At 36.3% G+C, this 21,498-nt stretch overlaps 1 protein-coding gene across 1 annotated transcript; it reads right to left on the bottom strand.

Moving 5' to 3' along the window:
- Positions 1 to 11,036: 11,036 nt before the first annotated feature.
- LOC149253272 (uncharacterized) lies at positions 11,037 to 14,912 on the bottom strand. Its single transcript, XM_089454418.1, has 2 exons — positions 14,627 to 14,912; positions 11,037 to 12,008 (listed from the first exon to the last, which is right to left on the bottom strand). The coding sequence occupies exons 1-2, from the start codon at positions 14,660 to 14,662 to the stop codon at positions 11,037 to 11,039; spliced, it is 1,008 nt and encodes a 335-aa protein (XP_089310544.1). The 5' UTR covers positions 14,663 to 14,912.
- Positions 14,913 to 21,498: the final 6,586 nt, after the last annotated feature.

The following is a 21,498-nucleotide window of genomic DNA, read 5'->3' as shown; positions in this document are numbered from 1 at the left end:
ATGGCCACCACATAAAGAATTTTTTTTTCTCAATCTGTCTACTTCTATTATTGTACAAAAAGGAACAAAAAGTTACAGCAAGGCCATAGCCTTGCAAATCTTGGCAAGAAGTTGGAAATTTGCACAAATGTTCATATTCTCAGTTCTCAGTAGACCTCCATCTATGATTTGACCTCTTATAAGACCCGAAACATTATTGAACATAGACAATATAGCACCCGAAACATTGTTGAACATAGACAATATAACACAATGCATAAACGACACAAAGACATGCAGAGACCTGACACTAGCATAATTCAAGATACAAAACAGAGTAGTGTTCCTACTTCTGAAGCTGCCGAGAGCGGAAAACCGGACAAGGTCAATCATCATCAGTGGTATAGGGTTCCTCAACGACCCTGCATCCAAATTGTAATGAGTCATCCGAGTCGGAGTGAAGAACCACCGAGCCTGTTGGTTCTCTTTTAGCTGGCTCGCTTGGACCTGCAAAGACAGTGTGATTCGCCATAGAGGAGCTTCCTGTTACTGGACGCTGACTGTCTATTGGAGTCGCCCTCCTCTGATCTACCGATATTTCAGGAAGTGCTTCTCCCTGGCCTCTGAGATCTTCGCATTTTTCAATCGTGACGGAGACGATAAAGGTGGAATTAGCAAGAGTACAGGGGATGCGATAGCAAACCGTGGGGTGGGCCGCATGCTCACAATCATCCCTCCTACCACGCCTGCGACCTCTGCCTCGATCAAATCTGGTGACAGGGGGACTGCTTCGCCCAGGTTCCAACACATCCGTGGAAGAGTGTGTAGGAGGGGTTGACCACTGAGAGATGCACGTCCCCTAGAGCCACCTCGCCTACTTAACATCTTGAGCCGTTCTTACGGCATTGCAAGGTGCAAAGGTTTATCGAATGAGCAGAAACACGGAGGGTAGTAACCCAATTCAGATTGAAACCGAACTCCCACTAAGTCGCAGGCCCCTGGAACCCGAGCTCGACGTTTGAATAACGCTCTTAAACCTGGAAAGGGGTCGGACTCAGACACGCTAATGGAGTAGCTCAGAGTGACACAGACCACAGTGATCCATGAAGCTGCAGAAATGAGCGATGGAGCCGCGGGAATGTTGCGTATATGGTGCGCCATTGCACAGTTCACCATGAGGCTGGTGGAGGAGTTAAGAGCCCGCATTAATAACCTTGTGCGAGACCAGCTCGCTTGTCCTGCGCAGTACCCCATGGCACGCTTGGGCGGACACCTGCCCATGTGACACACCACCTGCCTGCCCTCTATGCGTTCAAGCACCCGCATCCGGGAGCCACCACATAAAGAATTATCATAGAAGAAAAAGATCAATTTTAGTTTACTATTCATGCAATACTCTATTTTTATTACTTTTAATACAACATTTTACATGTTTATACTATATAATATTGCGATTGCTGCTTAGTTTCATTATCTAATCATTTTTCTTTGTTTTATTAAACAAGATAATAAACTAAACCCCTTGAAATTATTTAAAGAGTGTTGAATATATATATATATATAAGTTGGCATTAACTTTTGAACAATGGAAAGTCTCTTATTTTATCATATTCTCTTGCGTGAAATCTCAATTTGATACACAACCATAATATTCTATTACACTTAACTATGGAAAAGACACTGAATCTAAAGCATGCAAATACAATCTAACTTTCAAGAACTATTTAATAACCTAAAAAGCCAAAAGACAAAAATATTTTAAAAATTTGTGAAAATATCTAATTTGTATGATTAGACATTGGAACCATGTTTAGAAATGTTCTAAATATTTTTATATTTTGAACATCAATCAATACATTAATTACAATAAATCTTAGATCAATAATAATTTATTAATACAACACAAATTTTACATGGAATACCCAACTTGGAAAAACCATGTGATAAAATGTACATCAAACTTCACCTCCACTCCAATGTCCTCTACCTTCCGCTTTCTATTTATTTTATGAGAGTCATCGAATATTTATATAGGCTATACAAAAAAGTGCTATGAGAACAATACAATGTCCAACCAAAACCATGGGTTCAAAACCATGTGCAAGCTATAAACCAGAATTATTATTTTTACATTGAAAACATAATTGTAGACATCTCACTTTATTTTATTTTATTATGGAGAACAAATACAACATTTAATTATTATCCATATGAATTATTTCAAATATATATATTTTTCAATTAAATGATTTATTTTAATGTTATTTATAATGATGATTTGAATAAATCTATTGTTATAAATTATAATATATTGAATTAAAGAAAATCTAAATGAAACTTGAATTGTGAAAATATTAGCTTAATCAAAATTTCAATAAAACTATTAACCTAGTAATAACTCATTTAGTTTAGCAGAGAGAAATAAAATCTTAATGTGAAAAGAGTACAAATAAATATTTAAAGTTTATGGCAACTATTAATGTAACTTAATTTTGTTTTATATTTTAATTTTTAACCCCATATATATATACACACCATAATTTTATTTTTTTTTAATAAGATTTTGATTTTTTTTAATGGAATATAAATTTTAAATGCAACCCCAAATTCTAGTCATTGTTTAAGCAAATTACAATAAAAAATTGTGAAAGCTTCATAATTACATTTGTTTATGTACATTGAATTTATATCGTAGTTATTTATTGGCAATTGAATACCAATTAAAATGACTTTGGAATGCATTAGTACAAATCTGCATAGATTTCTTGGATCTCACATCTCACCTTTACACTATCAATTAAATATAAAATAAATTACATTTTAAAAATTGAAAAATATAATAACACAATGAAAACTGATTTATCGTCTTAATGGAATTTTCAACATCTAGACGACATCATTATACAAGAAGTAAATTACAATAAAATTTTAATATAAAAGAAGTTTTATTTGAATGTTATTTATTTGTTATGATTTATTAGGAGTTTTTTTTTTTACACATTAATTTTTCCGGAACTTGTTTTTGTTAGTTATAAAACTTGTATTGAAATTAAGTGTAGGAACACAAACTATGTACTTGAAAAAGGGTGTCATATCATTCTTCAATGCATGATATTTTTTTATTATTGGACTAACATGTACACATTCATCATGGTGGTGCATTTGTAATGTTCATAGTATTATTTTTCATTGAACATTGTTTGTAATGTGCATGGAATTATTTTTCACTCATTCGTATTACTTGATATTGGTGAGGTGTCCTTCGAAAGAGATAATGTTTGTGGTCATTTCACTTCATTTTATATATAGAGTGAAATAATCACTCTAATTAGGAATTCGATTAGAACTTGATGACCATGACCTAGGACCAAGTAAGTTTGTTTTTTTCCTAAACAAACACTTACAAAATAAGACTCCTAATCAATGCCTTGATTTCAACTCTAGGTCCACATGTTTAATATGTAGGTTGTTCCATCCATATGTTTCACATGGAAGGCATTCATTTTATGTTAAGAGCTATAAAGGGAAAGTTTGGATAGGCCTCTCTTATAGTTGGTTCCTCGTAATGCCCCTAGCATTGAAAGAGACTCAGTTCTCAACGAGTAGAGAAAAATATGTGATTCAACTAATTTCATATATGATGTGCAAGTAAATCTTCCATATATCCACAACTTCCGTATATGTGCATATATGGAAGTTGCACATATATAGAAGATATGAAGATATACAGAAGTTGTGCATATATGGAAGATATGTGATATGGAAAATGCGTTTATACAAAAGTTGTGTGACTTCTGTATATGTACATATTTTTTGTATATGCATAACAACAGTATATATACAACTTTTGTATATGCGCATATCTTCATTAGATGGGAAACTTTCGTAATGGGCATATTTTTTGTATATGATATATATGGAAGTTGTGCATATATGAAATATATAGAAAATATGTGATACGTAAGATGCATATATAGAAGTTGTGTGGCTTCTGTATATGCACATATTATGTATATGTGCATGTGTTCCATATATGCACAACTTCAGTATATGTGTATATTTTTCGTATATGTGCATATATGAAAATTGCACATACACTGTAGATGTGCATATATGATAAATGTGCAACTTCATATTTTGTATACGCGCATGTGTTCCATATATCCACAACCTTCGTATATGTGCATATCTGAAAATTGCACATATACAGTAGATGTGCAACTTTCATATATGTGCATATTTTCAGTAAAGGCGCACTTTCGTATATGTGCATATCCTTTGTATATGTGTAACTTTCATATATATGCACATCTTCCATATATGTGAAACTTATGTATATGCACATATTTTTCATACATGAAAGTTGTGCATATCTGAAGACTGTCATTTATGCATATTACGAAAGTTGCACATAACTTCTATATATGTGAGCTTATATATATGTGCATATATGGAAGTTGTACATGTGCAACTTCTTTATATGTACATATCCATAAGTTGTGCATATGTAGAAGATATGTGCATATACATAGGCTATGCACATAACTTCCATACATGTGCAACTTTTGTATACGTGCATCTACCATATATACGCAACTTCCATATATGCACATATACAAAAGTTGTGCACAACTTCAAGATCCGTATTTATGCGGTCTCTGTATATGCACATATCTTCTTTATATGTGCACATATGAAAAATATGAGACATATAATATGTGCATATATAAAGTTGTGTGAATTTTGTATATGTACAACTTCATTATAAGCATAGTTTACATATATGAACATCTTCTATATATGTACAGCATTCATATATGCACATATACGAAAGTTGCGCATACTTCATATATGCGTGACTTTCATATATGCACAAATTCTATATATGTGCATTTACAAAAGTTGCACACATGTGAAAAATCTCATATATGCATGAAGTGGGTTAAGTGTAAAAGTGTTTGGGTCAGATTATATCATTCAAACTAATTAATAGATTGAATAAATGCGAATTTAAAATGTTAAAATATATTAGATAATATAAAATTAATAAATTAATATGAAAGAAAATCAACAATCATTACATTATTTAAAAACCAATTTGAATATTTAAAATTTAATTATAATAATAAGATGAATTAGATAATATTCATTTTGATTTAAATAATCTAATATTGATTTACTAGTTTTTTTTACTAGCTATATTTTTATAAGTTTTGATTCAAATTATTTAATGTTTTCTTCTAAATGTTCAATCATATCAAAATTCAATCGTAATTAGCACTGTTGTGCCACCTAATTGGAATTGTCCTATATAAATTGGTTTAGCTTAATTTGCTTTTTAAGTTATATTGTTTTGGAAAATTTAATATGAGTTTGTTTTTAAAACTATTATTTAATTTGTGTATATAATCTTTATCATGTACATGATTATTCTTTTCTTTCATATAAATGTTTTGGAGTTGATATTGATCATAAGATTTAACTTGACTTATAATATTAGAAGAAAAAAATGGAAGATAGAAAACATAGTTTGATCTCAAAAAACAACTTAGTTTTGACATAATTACTTGCCCAATAACTTATTCATGGTTGATGAAGGTTAAGATATAGAATCTTATGATCATCTTTTTATTATGATAATTTAATAAGAATGATTTGTTAGATATTTAAAGATGACATGTTAGACATCTAAGGATGTTGTGCTTGATAGTTGAGGATATTATGTTTGATATTACATGATATGGTTGTGTTAATTGTTGAGTTAATAATTAATGCAAAAGCAGTACATCCATAGATTTGAAATATACAATAACTTTTTAACAACGACAAACAAAAAATATTTATAATAAAAATTTGTACCAATTCAATTTGATTTTACTTGAAGATAACTTAAGTTACGAGTGACAAAAATTTCTAAAGCAACCTATTGTTTCTTATCCCAAATACAACACTTCACATAATATTTATGCTCAAGTTAAAATAAATAAATAAAAATTCTAAAGCTACCACACTTGTCATGCATGTTTTGTCTTTTTACTAGTGTACATTTTCTTTGGTGCAATCTCACTATGCATGCATATTTCTTCTCTGTATTCTCACCATACATACTTTTTGTGATCTTATTCTTTTATTCCCACCATAGATAAATAAAGGAATTGTTAATATATATATAAAACAAAAATAAAAGAAAAAATATCTTAAATAAGAGCAACTTGCCAATAAATTTTTCATCTTTACATGCTAGCATTAAAGTGGTAAAAGCTCAAATCTTTATCTATTTTTGAAACTTTTATTGTAAGACATGTATAGTGTAATTTAAAACTTTTAGTATTCTTTTTCAATAAATTTAAAATTAAAATAAATCTAAATCCGTGTGTGTGTGTGCGCTCTCTCTTCATGTACATGATACATATATCATTAATAAAAGTTCCATGGTAATGATATGTGTGCCCATACATGTAACATCAAGTAAGATATAAATATATAAGTAGCTTAACTTGCAAATTTGATAATTTGTAAATAAATAAAAAAATTCCATTCTAACTACATTTATCAAAGGTAATGTAACATTGATAGAATACAACATCAAATCCACATCATGAATTTAAAATTCAATGACCACATTGTCATATACACGAGTCCATATTCATATATTTGTATTCAAAATCAATTCAGCTATACATTTTTCTTTTTTTTAAAATGAACTTCATTCCCAACATAGATAATGGAAGTTCATGCCCATAGATGACATAATGACAAATTGGCATCATGACTAATCTAGAAAATGGGTCTATAAATCACCGTCACCACTCTTGGAACTCCCAAGTGCATTTCCAAATTGAAATTGCTGTGAAAATTACAATAATCAATTAGTTATAAAAACTAAAATTCATAGAAACAATTCTATTAATTCATGATAAAATTTTGATCAACTACTCATTCTCACCGTGAATATCCAAGGAAATGGAGAAGGTTTCCCTTCTTAGGTAGATGGTGGAGCATTTAGTGTTGGATACAGGTGTGGTTGAGGGGTGATGGATGGCATGGCATAAGTGAAATAGGAATAAGGTAGTGGGTGTGGGCAGTGATACGCCTACATCAGTGGTACGATAGTGGGAATCACTCTATGGGGAAATTGGAATGTTCAGGATGGATGATTGAAATAATGAGAAGGGTGAGATGACTAAAGGGTAAGGGTGGACATTGAGAAGGTTTTGGGGAGGTGGTTATAGTCATCAAAGAATTTATGAAAGAAAAAGGTGGTGGGTGTGGGGAATGATACGTCCCCATCAGTTGTACAATAGGGAGAAGCACCCTCAGAGAGGAAATTGGGATGCTAATGCCTGGGGCAATGTTCTCAATATTAGATTTTTTTCAACAATATGCCCACCAAATAATCCGATTCGACAAGTTGGAACATTGTGATATGAGGGTAACGACTATAATAATAAAAAAGTTTATATATTTAAACAAATGCACTGAAAATGATAATATATCATATTTCACATAAAAATGCATAATATCAAATTTCCATACCAATTTTGTGTATAATATAATGTCACATTAAGTCAGGCATGTGGTCCACATTTCTTTGTTTTTGAGAAGATATCTCCAATTGTTCATGCATGACTCTTTTTTTGCACAAACTTGTCGAATGCTTTCAAATTGTAGTTTATATTTCCCTGATTTTGACTTGCAACTACATCATCTTTCTTTATTGAAGACCTGGAATAACATAATTTTTAAAGAGAATATACATTAACAATATTTTTTGTCTCTTATAAAAAGAATAAACGCTTCAATTTCAGCAATAACATCCTCTGTGATGGAGGCTTGAACAACTAATATGGTCGCTCTTTATTTCCAATGGAAAATAAGGTAGATATCCATTTACAAATATCAACTATAGAATTGTGTTATGATATCACCCAAGCAAATGAATAAATTTCAAAAAGGTGAAATAAAAAATAGTATCATATTCACGAGTAGAAAGGTTAAATTTCTTCTCTATATGAAAAGTTAGAGGCAATTTTCTATTGAAAATTTCACTCAAGCTAAGGGTTGATAGGGGGACAAAGCATTGGGATTGATCTTTCTTTCTCTTCTTGGGTGATTCTCATTCCATCACTTCAACAACTTATAAATGAGCCCATCCACCTAGTTGAGTGAATGAATGAGATTGATCCCCAAATCAACCAACATATATCTGCTTCTTAAACATCCAATTAACATTCTCAATTGCTTCATACAATGAATGGGAGGATAGAGATCTAGCCCAACCATTAATTTTTTAGGTCAAAGAAGTCTTATAGTGAAATGACAAAGGTCAAAGAAGGCACAACCAATAGGAGTTTTCGTTTGCATAGATGTGAGGGAACAACAGGCAAATCTAGTCAGGTCATCTTAAGAGGGATTAATGTCTCACGACTCTTGAGAGAGTGAGAAATTCCCAATGAGAAGACCTCATTTTTTCACCTATCCAACTAACCATATTAGTTAGGCTCTATTTGAGCAAAGAGTAAAAAATAAATAAAATACCCACACAATACCATCCCTTAATTTTCTATTTTATTAAAAGAGCAATAGGTTGAAGCATCCTCCATTTAAAAGCAATTTCATCAAAAGTGTATAAGAACTCAAAATATTTTAAAGAGAATGATTACCACCTCAGTGCTAGTGTTGTTAATGAAGAGGGGAAAATATCAATGATGTGGTTGATCATGTGTGGCTTGCTAGTAATAATAGACCCCTTATTTACACTCAAATGTTCATTCTTGTGTCATAGCTTTGAAACAAATCAATGCAATGGACTAATGAAAATGGTGGTTTTCAATAATAAAGATGGCAAAGAAAAAGAAAAAAAGCACTTAATAAAGTTTGGATTTAAATAAACAAACAAAAAAGATATCAAATATGTTTTATATGACTTATTCATTCAATAGGAAAATCGTATGCACCCAAAAATACCTATATAGATACTAACAACTGAAAACGCTACATTTTTACCATACAACATATATTTTCCTATATTTTTTTTTTAATTACTCATGAATACACATTCTAATATTTTAATGTCAATTTCAAATACCCTCATTTTTCTTTCTATACAAGGACCAACAGAGTTTATAATCCAAATTAGGGCACAACAAGGACCAACCAAGTTACGGACGACCCAATAAAACTCAATACCATCTTTGAAAATGGTTGACTCGAAACGAAAAACCTTACCCAACTGAATTGGTCGTACCTTAGGACCAATCAAATAAGGTAGCTCTGTCTAACGTTAAGATTAAAAAAATTTATTGTTATTGGCCCTTTTTCCATTATTTTTATCTATTTCTTTTTAAATGCAACTTATTCCGTTAACAAAAGGGTTACTTCGTTCTGTTAATTCATATGCAATGTGATTCATTTGCCACAAAGGTTGAATAAATTGTGCGAAGGATATATTGCCTACAAAACTATGGATTGGTGCGGTGAAAACTGTAAGGGTTGAGTGAATCTCACTCATAAACCATTTTTGGAGATTAGGTTGTTTCCTCAAGTTGCTCTAATGGACGGAAGGCTAAAACCAAATCATGGGTCCTCCGCCTAGTAGCTTGGTTCACCAAATGAATTGAAAGGATTGAATTTTGGAGCAAAATAATCCTCCAACAGTTTGTTCATTGACATTATATTAGGGAAACAATTTACAAATCTTGACCACTCAAATAACAAAAATTTTAGCGCTTATTTCTCCGGATTCAGTAAGCTAATATTTCTTACATATTTGGATCTCCATTTCAATTGCTTGGACGTGGACAAGACAAATTCCATCTGATTTAGGTGATCTGAAAAAGAAAGAGGCACTTCATTTATTGTTTGATATATAACCAACATATAGAGTTCACCCTAATTTTTGGTGTTGGAAAACGCAGTTGCCCCGTTGGTTGTTCACCAGGTTTTTTGGAAATCCACTTTGCCGATTTCCTTAGAATTGGCCGATGCCTTGTGCTTTCACGAGTAATTCAACTATACAGTCTTCGTTACAGTGAATCCAGTGAGCTAAATATAACTATACGTATTGCGAAGGTTGCTAGGCATTTGACTGCTATCCGCTCACTCACATTTATGCAAATTGTAACTTTAATTTATAAGGAACCTTTGACAAGAGCTCTTAACCGAAGCGAGTGACCCGCTAAAGCTATGGACATAAAATGAGAAACTAACTTTGCCTTTACTCCATTAATCGTTGGAGCCATGGTTACCAAATACGGGCGTATCGGCGAAAAAGTACGGAAATTGGGCAAATTTGAATTCGGTTTCGAAGACCAAAAATTATCTTTAAAAACAAAAACCGTTTCCATATTGAAAAAAAATTCTAAAATGTTCTTCTATCGACTGTGTGTTCCAAGTCCACGACAACATTATTATCCAGAGCCTGGTTTATGCCAAAATAACCGAATCTGGAACATTCTATTGACTATGTTAGTTTTCATCACTAACACTCTACAGTATCATTATTAGCTGGCTTATTCTGGAGCTACCCCTTTCTGGGAGCTTATGGTTAAAATGTACCACACATAGTGACACTTAAAAACTATAACTTTTGTTGTTTGTATTTGTGAATGGAATAATATTAAAAACGGTAACAAATAAGTAAATTTATATGTTATTTTTATATTAAAAAATAGTTATAAAATACTAAACTGTTAGGGCAAATAAAATAATAAGTAAATTTATATGTTTTTTTGCTAAGTAAAATTAAACTATTATTTACAAAAAAGAGATTATTGTTACATCGATTGAGTCCTGATGAGCTTCGTGCCTGAGAGAAAGGCCGAATGACAGTCTAGTCCAAAACTGTAAAACTGGAAATGGATATCCCACGCAGGGGAATCAGTAGGAAATATTTGGAGCCTGACCATTGTATCGACACATGACACATGAACATAACACTGGTACATGAACAAACCACTGAAACATGGAACATTACAGTAGATCCGACACATGAACAAATACAAATAAGCTGACCGACAGAGCCAAAACTGAAGAGGAATTGAGAATTGGGTTGAGCATCATGGGGGCTCTTCAACAATCCTGCAGCCTCCGTCATCACTTTCCGTACCTTCCATCCCTTCCATCTGAGCCTGAGCGCTGGCAGGCTTTGAAATCCCATGGTGCATTGCAACAGGGGGTTCAGTAGAGTGAGACAAAATGCAACTGGGCTCGCCTTCATCTTGAGTTTCTTCCAGGAAAAGAACTGAGACATGAGCAGTGATTCGGGGGCGACTGAGAGTGCAATTAAAAGTGAAAGTAGCAAAGCCGAAGGACGGCGAACCAGTAGACCCAGGAGAGCTAGGATTTAGAAATTGACCCGGTTTAATGACATTTTCAGGTCTCAGAGGGTCTGGAGCCTGCTCCTTGGAGCCCTGCCCAGCAGAGGGGCGTGATGGGTTACCCCTGCCGGAGCCTCTCCGGCTTAACAGACGCTGGCGGGGTCTAGTCATAGCTAGCCCAAGATTATACACAGCAAGATGAAATAAGACCAACGCAGGCTGTAAACCCCAATTTACCTTAAGAGAATTACCTGCATCCTCTGGAGTTCCGCTACCATCCGGGATATCAGCTGGAATCACTCTACGGTCCCCTCCACAGCAGCCTCCTTCAGCAGCAAAGGATTCCTTCTCCTCGGACCCAATTCGATTACAACATTCAGAGCCAGACCCTCCAAAAGCCTCAGCAGAACCGATACCCAGAATGATTCTGAACATCAGGAGGCATAGTAGCAGTTCGCTACAGCCTGAGCACCTATATAAACGAGCGCCTCTCCCTCGGTCCGCCCCCGCCATTAACTTCGCCATCAGAGCAGTTGCAGACGGATTATCCTCAATGCGTGCGGAGCCAACCCTCTGATAAATGTTGTGACTGATAACCCTTTCAACCATAACGCCTGCCATGCTTGAAGTCCCGTCTTCCCACCTGGAGAACCGTCCGTCGCGCATGCTGGACATGTGCCGCTCCCACTTCACCGTCCACCATCCCATCGCCTTAAATGTCATGCAGAGCACCCGCATCCAGGGAAGTAAATTTTTATGTTATTTCTATATTGAAAACAAATTAGAAAATAACAACCGGTAACTACATATGATAAAGATTTGTGAATGATATAATAAGTAAATTTACAATATTAAATTTCATATATAAATTTTTAAAAATATATTAAATATCTGTAAGATGAGTATTCTCTAATTTTTGGGAGAGACGAATTTTTTAAGTATCAAATCGAATTCGAATTAGGTAACTATAATTAAAACATAAACTAGATCTCGGACGGGAACAACAAAAAAAATGTTGAGAACACTGGATCTTTCGAACCAGTGGTGAATATGGCTACAGCCAATCGCGGCCTCCTTTTCCTTCTGAAGCAAGGCAACTGCGAACACAATGGGCGAGTTATATGCAATATCATTACATAGTTTGCAGAAATAATGGTTATTCACAGGTTTCACAAGACCATGTGGTCTCGACAAAAGGTTCAGTCAACCACTATTTTTCAAACTTCAAACTCAGCAACCACTAAAATTAAAATGATCATTCATTGTCTTCTCACAAAATATTTACATGAAAATTAAACATGTGCTGAGCAGTATACACCCTGTGTTTCTTTCCCACCATTCAGTGACTTCTTTTCTTAATAGAAATAAAAAAAATGTAAACATGGGTAGATAAACCTGTAAAGATTTGTAAGGATATCTCTCTTTCCCATAACTTCTTCGTTGATGATATTCTATTCTTTGCAATGCTATGTAAATCTTCTTGGGTCTGTCTATACGTGCTCTTACAGAAGTTCCGATCTGCCACGGGCCTCATGATCAACAATGATAAAACTGTGCTTTATCACAATGATTCAAACCCCGACACAGCTCAATGGATCGCGAATCGCTTTGGTATCAGCCTTGCACTCTTAAATGACGGTTTTTCATACTTGGGGTTCCGCCTCAAAGTGAAGAGCAACCGCTGCCAGGACTGGCTGTGGCTTATTGAACGCTTCTATAATAAAATCTCTAAATGGGAGCTGCGACTGTTATCCCTAGCCGGCAGACTCATTCTGGTTCAAGCGGTGCTCTCTCAACTTGCAGTCTATTGGGGACACCTCTTCCTCCTCCCGGCCAAGGTCATCAAGAAAATGCAGTCCATCGCTGCAAATTTCCTCTGGGGTGGCCACTCCTACCAATCAAAAATTCACCTTGCAAGAATGGATCTTATCACTAAATCGAAGAAGCAAGGGGGCTGGGGCCTCTTAAACATGAGGCTTTTTGGGAATGCGCTTATTTGCAAATCTTTACACAGGGGTATTTTCGGGAACAGCCCGTGGTCCGCTCTCATCAGGCAAAGGTATCAGAAAGGCAGGAACATGGAATATTGGCTCAGAAGGTCTTCGCTTGGCATCAGGCATGGTTCTCCTATCTGGTGCAGTTTCAGAAAGATCCAACCGTTCTTCTTGAAGAATCTTAAATGGACTTTTTTCTCAGGCTCATCTATTCTCATCGGTTTCGACCCCACCTTACACAACCTAGAATCTTTTATCCCCCCGGCTCTCCTTGCCTTTTTCCACTCTAGGGGCATCTTCACTTGGTCCAAACTTATAGATTCATGGTCATCCCGGGAGCCCATCTGGAAATCTGAACATCAACTCCACATCCCTCCACCCCTTCGCCCTTTATGGTCCTCCTCCACTCTTTCCTTCTCCCGCCGGGGAGTCCTTCAACTTGGCACAAAGGACGAATTAATCTGGTCTCCAGACTCCTCTATCCATCCCATCACTGTCCGCCGCCTCTACTCTGCCCTCTCATCTGCCCTCCCTCCCCCCTCCTATCTCTTCCCTATCAAGATTTGGAAAGCCCCCTGCCCACTCAAATCTATCCTTTTCACCTGGCTCCTCTTCTACAACAGGAACCTTTCCTGGGAAGTTCTCCAGAACAAAGGGTGGCACGGGCCTGGTAGATGCCAACTCTGCCTTGCTGAAGTGGAAACGAACATCCATATGTTCTTTCAATGTGCTGCCTCCGCGGCGATCTGGTCCGAGCTTTCCTCAATTTATGGTTTTCCTCTTCGCATGTTTTCCTCTGTTACGGATGCTTTCTTCTGGTGGTCCACACAACGCCCCACCTGGCTCGGCTCTTTTACCCTTTCTTGTTGGCACATCTGGAAGTGGAGATGCCGCCGCATCTTTCAGGACTGCAACCTGCCGTTGGACTCCATCATCACCCTGATCGTCGGCTCTCTGCCTCCTGACTAACGCTTCTGTTCTTTGCCCCTATCACGGTGGCACATTTTTGTTATATGTACAGGAGTTATTTGTTATATGCTCTTTTCTTTTGTCTTTATGCCCTGCATCCAGTATTCTTGCAGGATGTTTTTTTCGGCTCCTTACATGCTTTGGCTGGCACATCTGCTTATCGCCATCCTATGATGCTTTCATGGATCACCATCCTCGCATCCTGCAGACATTCAGATCTTCATTCTTCGGGGATCTCTCCCCCCATGCACGACCATGCACGTCTATTTTGATCTTTTTCAAAAGTTTTTCTTCTCATATGTATTTCAGACAATTATATGATCTCAATATAATCTATTCAGCTTTTTTCTCTGAAAAAACACATACCGTTGTTTTTTCTCTTTTCAATTCTACGCATTCCATTCAAAGCTCTGTAATGTACCGTTTCCAAAATTTTCTCCTCCACTAACCGTACAGCGATAATAAAAATGTATTGGACAAAATGCCAAGGGAACAGGTAATTGTGCTAAGAGAAAACACTTGAGGTGTCTTTACCTGAATCCCAGAAATCCCTGGTACAAACTACCATGGCCCCATGGATTTTAGAAATGGACCGGTGAAATTTTCTTACTATGTGAAACACTGATAACCCGACTCAAATGATAAAATAGGAGTGAAATTAAAAGGCAGTTTTAGACATAGATATACAGAGGGTAGGGTGTCACCTGTCGTATGAGTCACATACCTAACGTAACAGGCGTGCCATTCACGCCACTGCTACGTCGCACAGTCGATGTCCTTCAAACCGGCGATGTGATGGATATGGTCTTCTTTCGGTCTGATGGATGTCGGTCTCGTGGCCTCCATCCATTATTCTGCCCAGCATATTCTGCGCACATAGATATTAGGGTAGGGTCCATAAACGTCAGGGTAGGGTTTCATCGATCGTATCGGTGACAAACCTAACGCTACGAAAACTTGCAGGCGTGCCTTTCACGCCACTGCCGCGTCGCACATTTGATGTCCTTCAAACCGGCGACGTGATAGATATGGGCTGAAAATAACTATGGCTTGGCCTCATGACCTCCAACGATTTTTCTGCCCCATATTTTAATAATTCAAAGTTAAAAATAACGAGGTAAATGGACTTTTATCAAAATTTTAGTTTATATTTTCTTTTTAATTTTCATTTTTTTTCCACAAATTGAACATTGATGAGCGGAGGAGATGCTTAAAGGATCAGGCCCACGCTTGAAGCATATGCTTCCTTAGCATATTTTTTTTTTTGATTTACTGAACAGTTTAAAAAGTCTTCCAGTTACACCAAGCGTAATTATTTTTGTATGAGGATGTCTTTAAGTATTAGTACAACCATGAGCAGGAACATATAATAAATTGATTTAAATAGAAGTCGAGTTATATTATGAATACAAATAATATTATCTTTTTGTACATAAAAATTAATGAAGACTATTTATTTAACATCAAAATTTTAATAATAAAGAATTATATTTGCATTCAATTCATTTTTATTCATAGTACTATTCTCATGTTTTTGTTTTTTTCAGCACTGAAAAAAGCTATATTATTATTCATTCATTATGAGAAATAAAAAACGGTACATCATGTGACATTTATGTTAACCATATATATGTGTCGAATAAGGCTATCCAAAACATAACAGAGAAAAGACAAAATCAGAGCCCATGACTACAAATCCTCATCAAAATGATCAGAATAAGATGGAGGCATTATATGGATCATCAGCAGAAAGCAGGATCAGAAAATATGAAGTACTAAGCAGAATAGGAAAAAACACAGAATTGGGTACTTGGTACATACCAGATTGGAGGAGAGGAGTGAGTGAGTTAGGTACCCGGCAGAATGAATTCCTGTATATGGTGCAATTTGTCCCCCACTGATATACTCATCTTCCAGAATTCGTTTTGAGAAGCAAGGCCTTTTTTTGATAGAGAATCAACAACTTTGTTTTTTTCTCTATCTATATGGTTGATAGAATAGTCCTTTCAATTTTTCCAGATTGAGTCTATTCTGCTCAACCATCCCAAAAGGTTGTGGATTTTTATGGAGTGAATAAACCTTACATGGTCGATTATAACCTTTGAATCACCAAATATTTGCAGATCCTGGATGTTAAGATAGTCACAGAAAATGAGGAGACCTGCCAGTGCCATTACCTCCGCTTTGTTATTTGTTCCTTTACCTCCATGCCAAAATATGTCGATATGCTGACCATCCATTAGGATAATATAGACTCCACATGCACAACAACCATTTTGGGCTACCCCATCAAAATAGGCCCGAGGGACACCTGAGGGATCTGGGGAGATTTCCTTCTTTCCACCACCTCTCAGAAGATTATTGGTGATAAGACCAGCATTTTACTGAGAGAGAATGGATTCATATACAGAAACATAATTTTCCTTTCTGGAGTGAAAGAGAGCCATATTCCTCCATTTCCATATAGCCCATAAGGTCAATAATGGAATAGGCCTCCAATCAAATTTCATCTTACCCCACCATTCAAATGCTTCCATGATGGAGGGAAAAGAGATTCTGCTGAAACCAAAATGGACTGCCAAATTTTTCCATATCACCTGAGATTGAGGATAGATTAGGAAGATATGTAAGTTGGTTTCTTCGTTTAATTTGCATAAAGGACATATGGCAGGCCCATTCCAGTTCCTTTTTTGGATATTATCCCATGTAAGGGTCTTATTGTGGAAAACAAGCCATGCAAAAATAATAATCTTGAGGGGGAAACCTGTTTTCCAGAAGGAAGTAGGGAAGATGCTTTCCTAATGAATGGAGCTCATATGTCGGAGTTGTAGATAGATATCCTTTACATATACAGTCGATCTTCCCCCATAACCCTTCCAAATTAGTTTATCCTCCGCCTCTGTTTGGAAAATACCCCTGCTCCTCATGGACCAAGTGATCTGATTCCATTGTTGAGCTAGTTCATCATTGAGATCCAACTCAAACGACAATTTCCATATAAGGGTGCCTTCTCCCAGAAAAAGATCCCTCTTTGTTGTAAGATCCTTATTGTCATGTTTTTATATTAATTAGACATGTAAAAGACATGAATAATATTAGTAAATGCAAGTAAATAGAGAAATGGAATCATCTTTTTAGATGATAGACTTAGTCTTTATACTCTTTATTCCAAGATAGTTGCTCACTTCAGAGAATCTATTTATGAATTCCCTAACAAGAAGTCTAGAAGTCATCATTTTCTTGAGATTCCATAAAATGTTGCGATTGGATTTTTCTACCAGGCTGCCAAAGAAAAAAAGTGTGGAGCAGGGGAATTGATAAAACAATGTGATTCCAGATTCCAGATCTTTTCAGTATAAAATTGGTATTGGTAGTGGCATAATACCAAAGGAGAGCTCACTGGTGCTTGGACCCTGATGACTGTTGCAAAGCTCAGAAACATTAAAAATATCATGATCTTGGGGGATTCAAAATGTGTTATCAATTCGCTTGAAGGAGCAACAAAGCTAGAGGTCTTGAATTTGGCTACGTGAAAAGACATGGGCGGTTAACGAAAGACATGGGTTGTCAATTCATGTTGGTCAGATTGCCAAATATTTGGCTACTCTGCCCGATTGCCAAATATTTAGACTTGATATGGGCTGTTAAGGAAAGACATGGGTGGTCAATTTATGTCCATCAGATTGCCAAATATTTGGCTACTTAGGGGTTGGGAACAAGGTAGCAATCGATATAATCTCAAGGCTTGGGAACAAGGTGACATACTTTGGTGCCCATTACAAAAAGGTTGTCGCTCAAAGAGATTTGCTACAACAGTGCTTAACAAAAGAAATGAATAGTCAACACAACGGTATGGATGCCCTGAATTTTTAATGTAACTTCACAAAATGATGAAGTCCATCATGGAAAAGTACCCCTGGCGTTCCCGAAGCCAAATTAGACAATATTGTTGTGCGAGAGGTTCTGAAAACAAATGGAGCAAAGAAGCTTGCTTTGTCTAAACAACATAGCACCCTTGCAAAGGTGGAAAAAATTCGCAAAGGCTTGGAAGGTTGTATAATGGCAAAGAAGAAATGTTTGAAGCTTGCAAAAGATGAACCCAACGAATTCAAACAAAACAAAAAAAACCCTTACAAGATGATATTTTATTACATTGACTATGAAATCCAATCTTTTTCCTGACTTTTTCTGATAGATCTCTCCCGCCTAAGACAAAAACCCTTTGTGCAATAATTTAATTAAGTGTTGTGTATTTCTTCTTTGCCTATATATTACTATATATAGAATGTCAAACATGAAATCACAAACATTGAAAAATCATGCCCGCAGTACCCAATTTTCGATACTTACTGAAAATAAAGCTTTAGAATCACTATGAATCATGTCCACAACTCCTCCCTTTCTAGTTTTTGTCAAAAGAGGCAAACTATCAAAAGAGGCAAATTCATACCTAGTGAGTACAAGGATGAGGATTATTTCCAAGCCATAGACTATGAGAAAATCCCATTCCGCTGTAGGAAATGTCATGAGCATGGTCATTTAATAAGAGAATGCCCACTGAACAAAGCCATAGGAGATCACAAGGATGGCAAAGCATAGAAGAACAAGGAAATCTTTACAAGACCGAAAGCTAGACAAAGAGCAAATAGGAAATGCCAAACTAAGGCAAGCACCTCACAAGGTAACATAAGCAATGCTTTTGAAATCTTGGAAACTGAAACGGAATTAGAGGACAACATCAATGTACAAAAAGCCACTGAAATAACTAAAGCTACAACAGGGCCTGACATAAAAGAACTGAAGGGAAGCCCTTTGAGCTTAGCACTCCAGGTACCAGAAACAATAGAAGGAGTTGAAGAAGACTCAGAAATGCTCATAAGTGAAATCGGAAGTGAAGATATGGAACTCAATGATATACTAGAGCAAGAGGGTGTGGATCTACCAAACATGGTTGAAAACTAGAAAAAGAAGGGAATGGAACACATATCGGAAGAGGAAGTAAAAAGAGTTAATGACATACTCATAGCACGACAAAGAGCAGAGATGGAACTACAAAGCAAAAGCTTGGGTATAGCTAAAGGGCTGGGAGTCCGAACACAGGGTCTGCATCAAACCTCCATAAGTTCCAAACACCGTAAAAAAAGAGGACGCAGAACCAATAATGAAGCACTGCAAGAGCTGGGACAAATGCTCCTGAACTCCAGTAAGATGAAAGCCCTAGAGGCTTTTTCTCTAAGCTCTTAAACTTTGTTTAAAATGAAAATTCTTTCTTGGAATGCTAGAGGGCTAAATAGCCAAACAAAACAGCGTCTTTTAAAGAAGAAAGTCCAAAAAGAACAACCAGACATAGTGTTTATACAGGAAACTAAATGTTCAAGTAGCACGATACTCAATATAAGCAAAAGATTAGGTAAGCATATGGAATACTTGGAGACTACCAACAATCGATGGGAGGGGGGCTTAATCACTCGGATCCACAAGTACTCAAGGTCCTCTCCTCTGAGGTAGCCAGATCATTCATAGTTGTAGAAGCTCAAGTTGTAGGAAACTCTGAGACCTATATGTGCACCAATGTCTATGGTCCACAGAAGCAAGAGGACAAGCTTCTTTTTTTGAGAACTCTGCTCAACCTGAAGCTAAGGTATCCTCAAGCAAAGGAAATCATAGGAGGGGACTTCAACATGATAACCACCCTCATGGAAAAGAAAGGAGGTATAAGGAAACTCAACAAAGACTCTGAAGCTTTCCTAGACTTCATCAAGATGGCTAAGCTAGTGGATGTGTTTCCCAGAAGTGGTGTTTTCACATGGAACAACAGAAGGGGAGGTGAAAGGCAAATAGCTTCTCGTCTAGACAGATTTCTAGTTTTAGAAAATATATTGCTGGAAGGAATCATAGTAGAATCAAATATTCTTCCCAGCGGAGGCTTAGACGATTGGCCCATCACATTGACAACTGCTATGCAGAGCACTCCAAGAAATAAAACTTTTAGATTCGAAAAATTCTGGGTCACCCATCTTAATTTCATATAGAAAATTGAACAATGGTGGAAAGAACATGTGGGCATTAAAGGCACCAAAATGTATAGATTACAAGGTAAGTTGAAATACATTAAAGACAAGATCAAAATCTGGAATCAAGCAGTTTTTGGGAACATAATCAAGGAAAAACAAAAACTATAGGAGAAATTAGAGTAGATACATGAAGGATGGATCAAAGGGACCATAAACCCAAAAATTGTGAGTAAGGAAAAGAAACTGATGCAGGACTTGCAACTTCGTTGCCAACAGGAGGAAACTCTGCGGAAGCAAAAATATCGAGTCTAGTGGCTTAAGGAAGGAGAACAGAATACAAAATTCTTCCACAAATCATCTATTGACCACAGAGGAGCTAATAAAATCCTTAGCCTTAAAGATAATCAGGGAGCCACGTTACAGACACATCAAGAAATCACTAACCTGCTTACTACACACTTCAGTAGCATAGCTCAAGAACCTGAAGTTGACAGAACGGAGGCCATTGATGAACTTATCTCCTCAATTCCCAAGCTGATCACGTCGGAGCAGAACTTAGCTCTAACTCGGGAAATTTCCATGGAAGAAGTGGAAGAGGCCGTGAAAGAAATGCCCAATGATAAAGCTCCTGGGCCTGATGGTTTTACCATTAACTTCTACAAAGCTTGTTAGGAAATAGTCAAAATAGAAGTTTGGGAGGTTGTGGAGGATTCCCGACGATCTGCCTCAATCCTCAAGTCCCTCCACTCCACCTTCCTAGCCCTGATTCCTAAATAGGAAGAAGCTAATACCCCCTCAAAGTTTCGGGCGATAGCGCTGTGCAATGTTGTATACAATATCATTTCCAAAGTAATAGCTGATAGAATGAAATCCATACTTCCGGGCCTTATCTCAGAAGAGAAATCTGGCTATGTGGAGGGGAGACAAATTTTGGACAATGTCCTACTGGCACAGGAGATGATTCACACTCTTCAAACTCAGAAGAAAGTAGGTATGTTGATGCAACTAGATCTATCAAAGGCGTACGACAAAGTCAACTGGCATTATCTGGAAACAATTTTGAAAGCCTTTGGCTTTGCTGAACATTGGATAGTCTGGATTCTAGCTTTGGTCAAATCTCCTAGATTTTCTATTCTGGTGAATGGAGCCCCTTCTGCACAATTCTCTCCTTCGCGAGGTCTTAGACAAGGTGATCCATTATCCCCCTTCCTCTTCATGATCTTG

Source organism: Pinus tabuliformis, chromosome 7 (genome assembly GCF_031772625.1).
Source record: "Pinus tabuliformis cultivar Carrire ecotype Pingquan chromosome 7, CPIR1, whole genome shotgun sequence".
Classification (NCBI taxonomy): Eukaryota; Viridiplantae; Streptophyta; class Pinopsida; order Pinales; family Pinaceae; genus Pinus; species Pinus tabuliformis.
This window is presented reverse-complemented; position numbering and strand designations above follow the sequence as displayed.

Excerpts from the sequence above, each read along its gene's own strand:
- LOC149253272 (XM_089454418.1), bottom strand. The coding sequence starts at position 14,662 with ATGGAATGCGTAGAATTGAAAAGAGAAAAAACAACG. Across the intron at positions 12,009-14,626 it reads TGAAAAGAGAAAAAACAACG|GCGATGGGATGGTGGACGGT; the intron begins GTATGTGTTTTT and ends ATGACATTTAAG.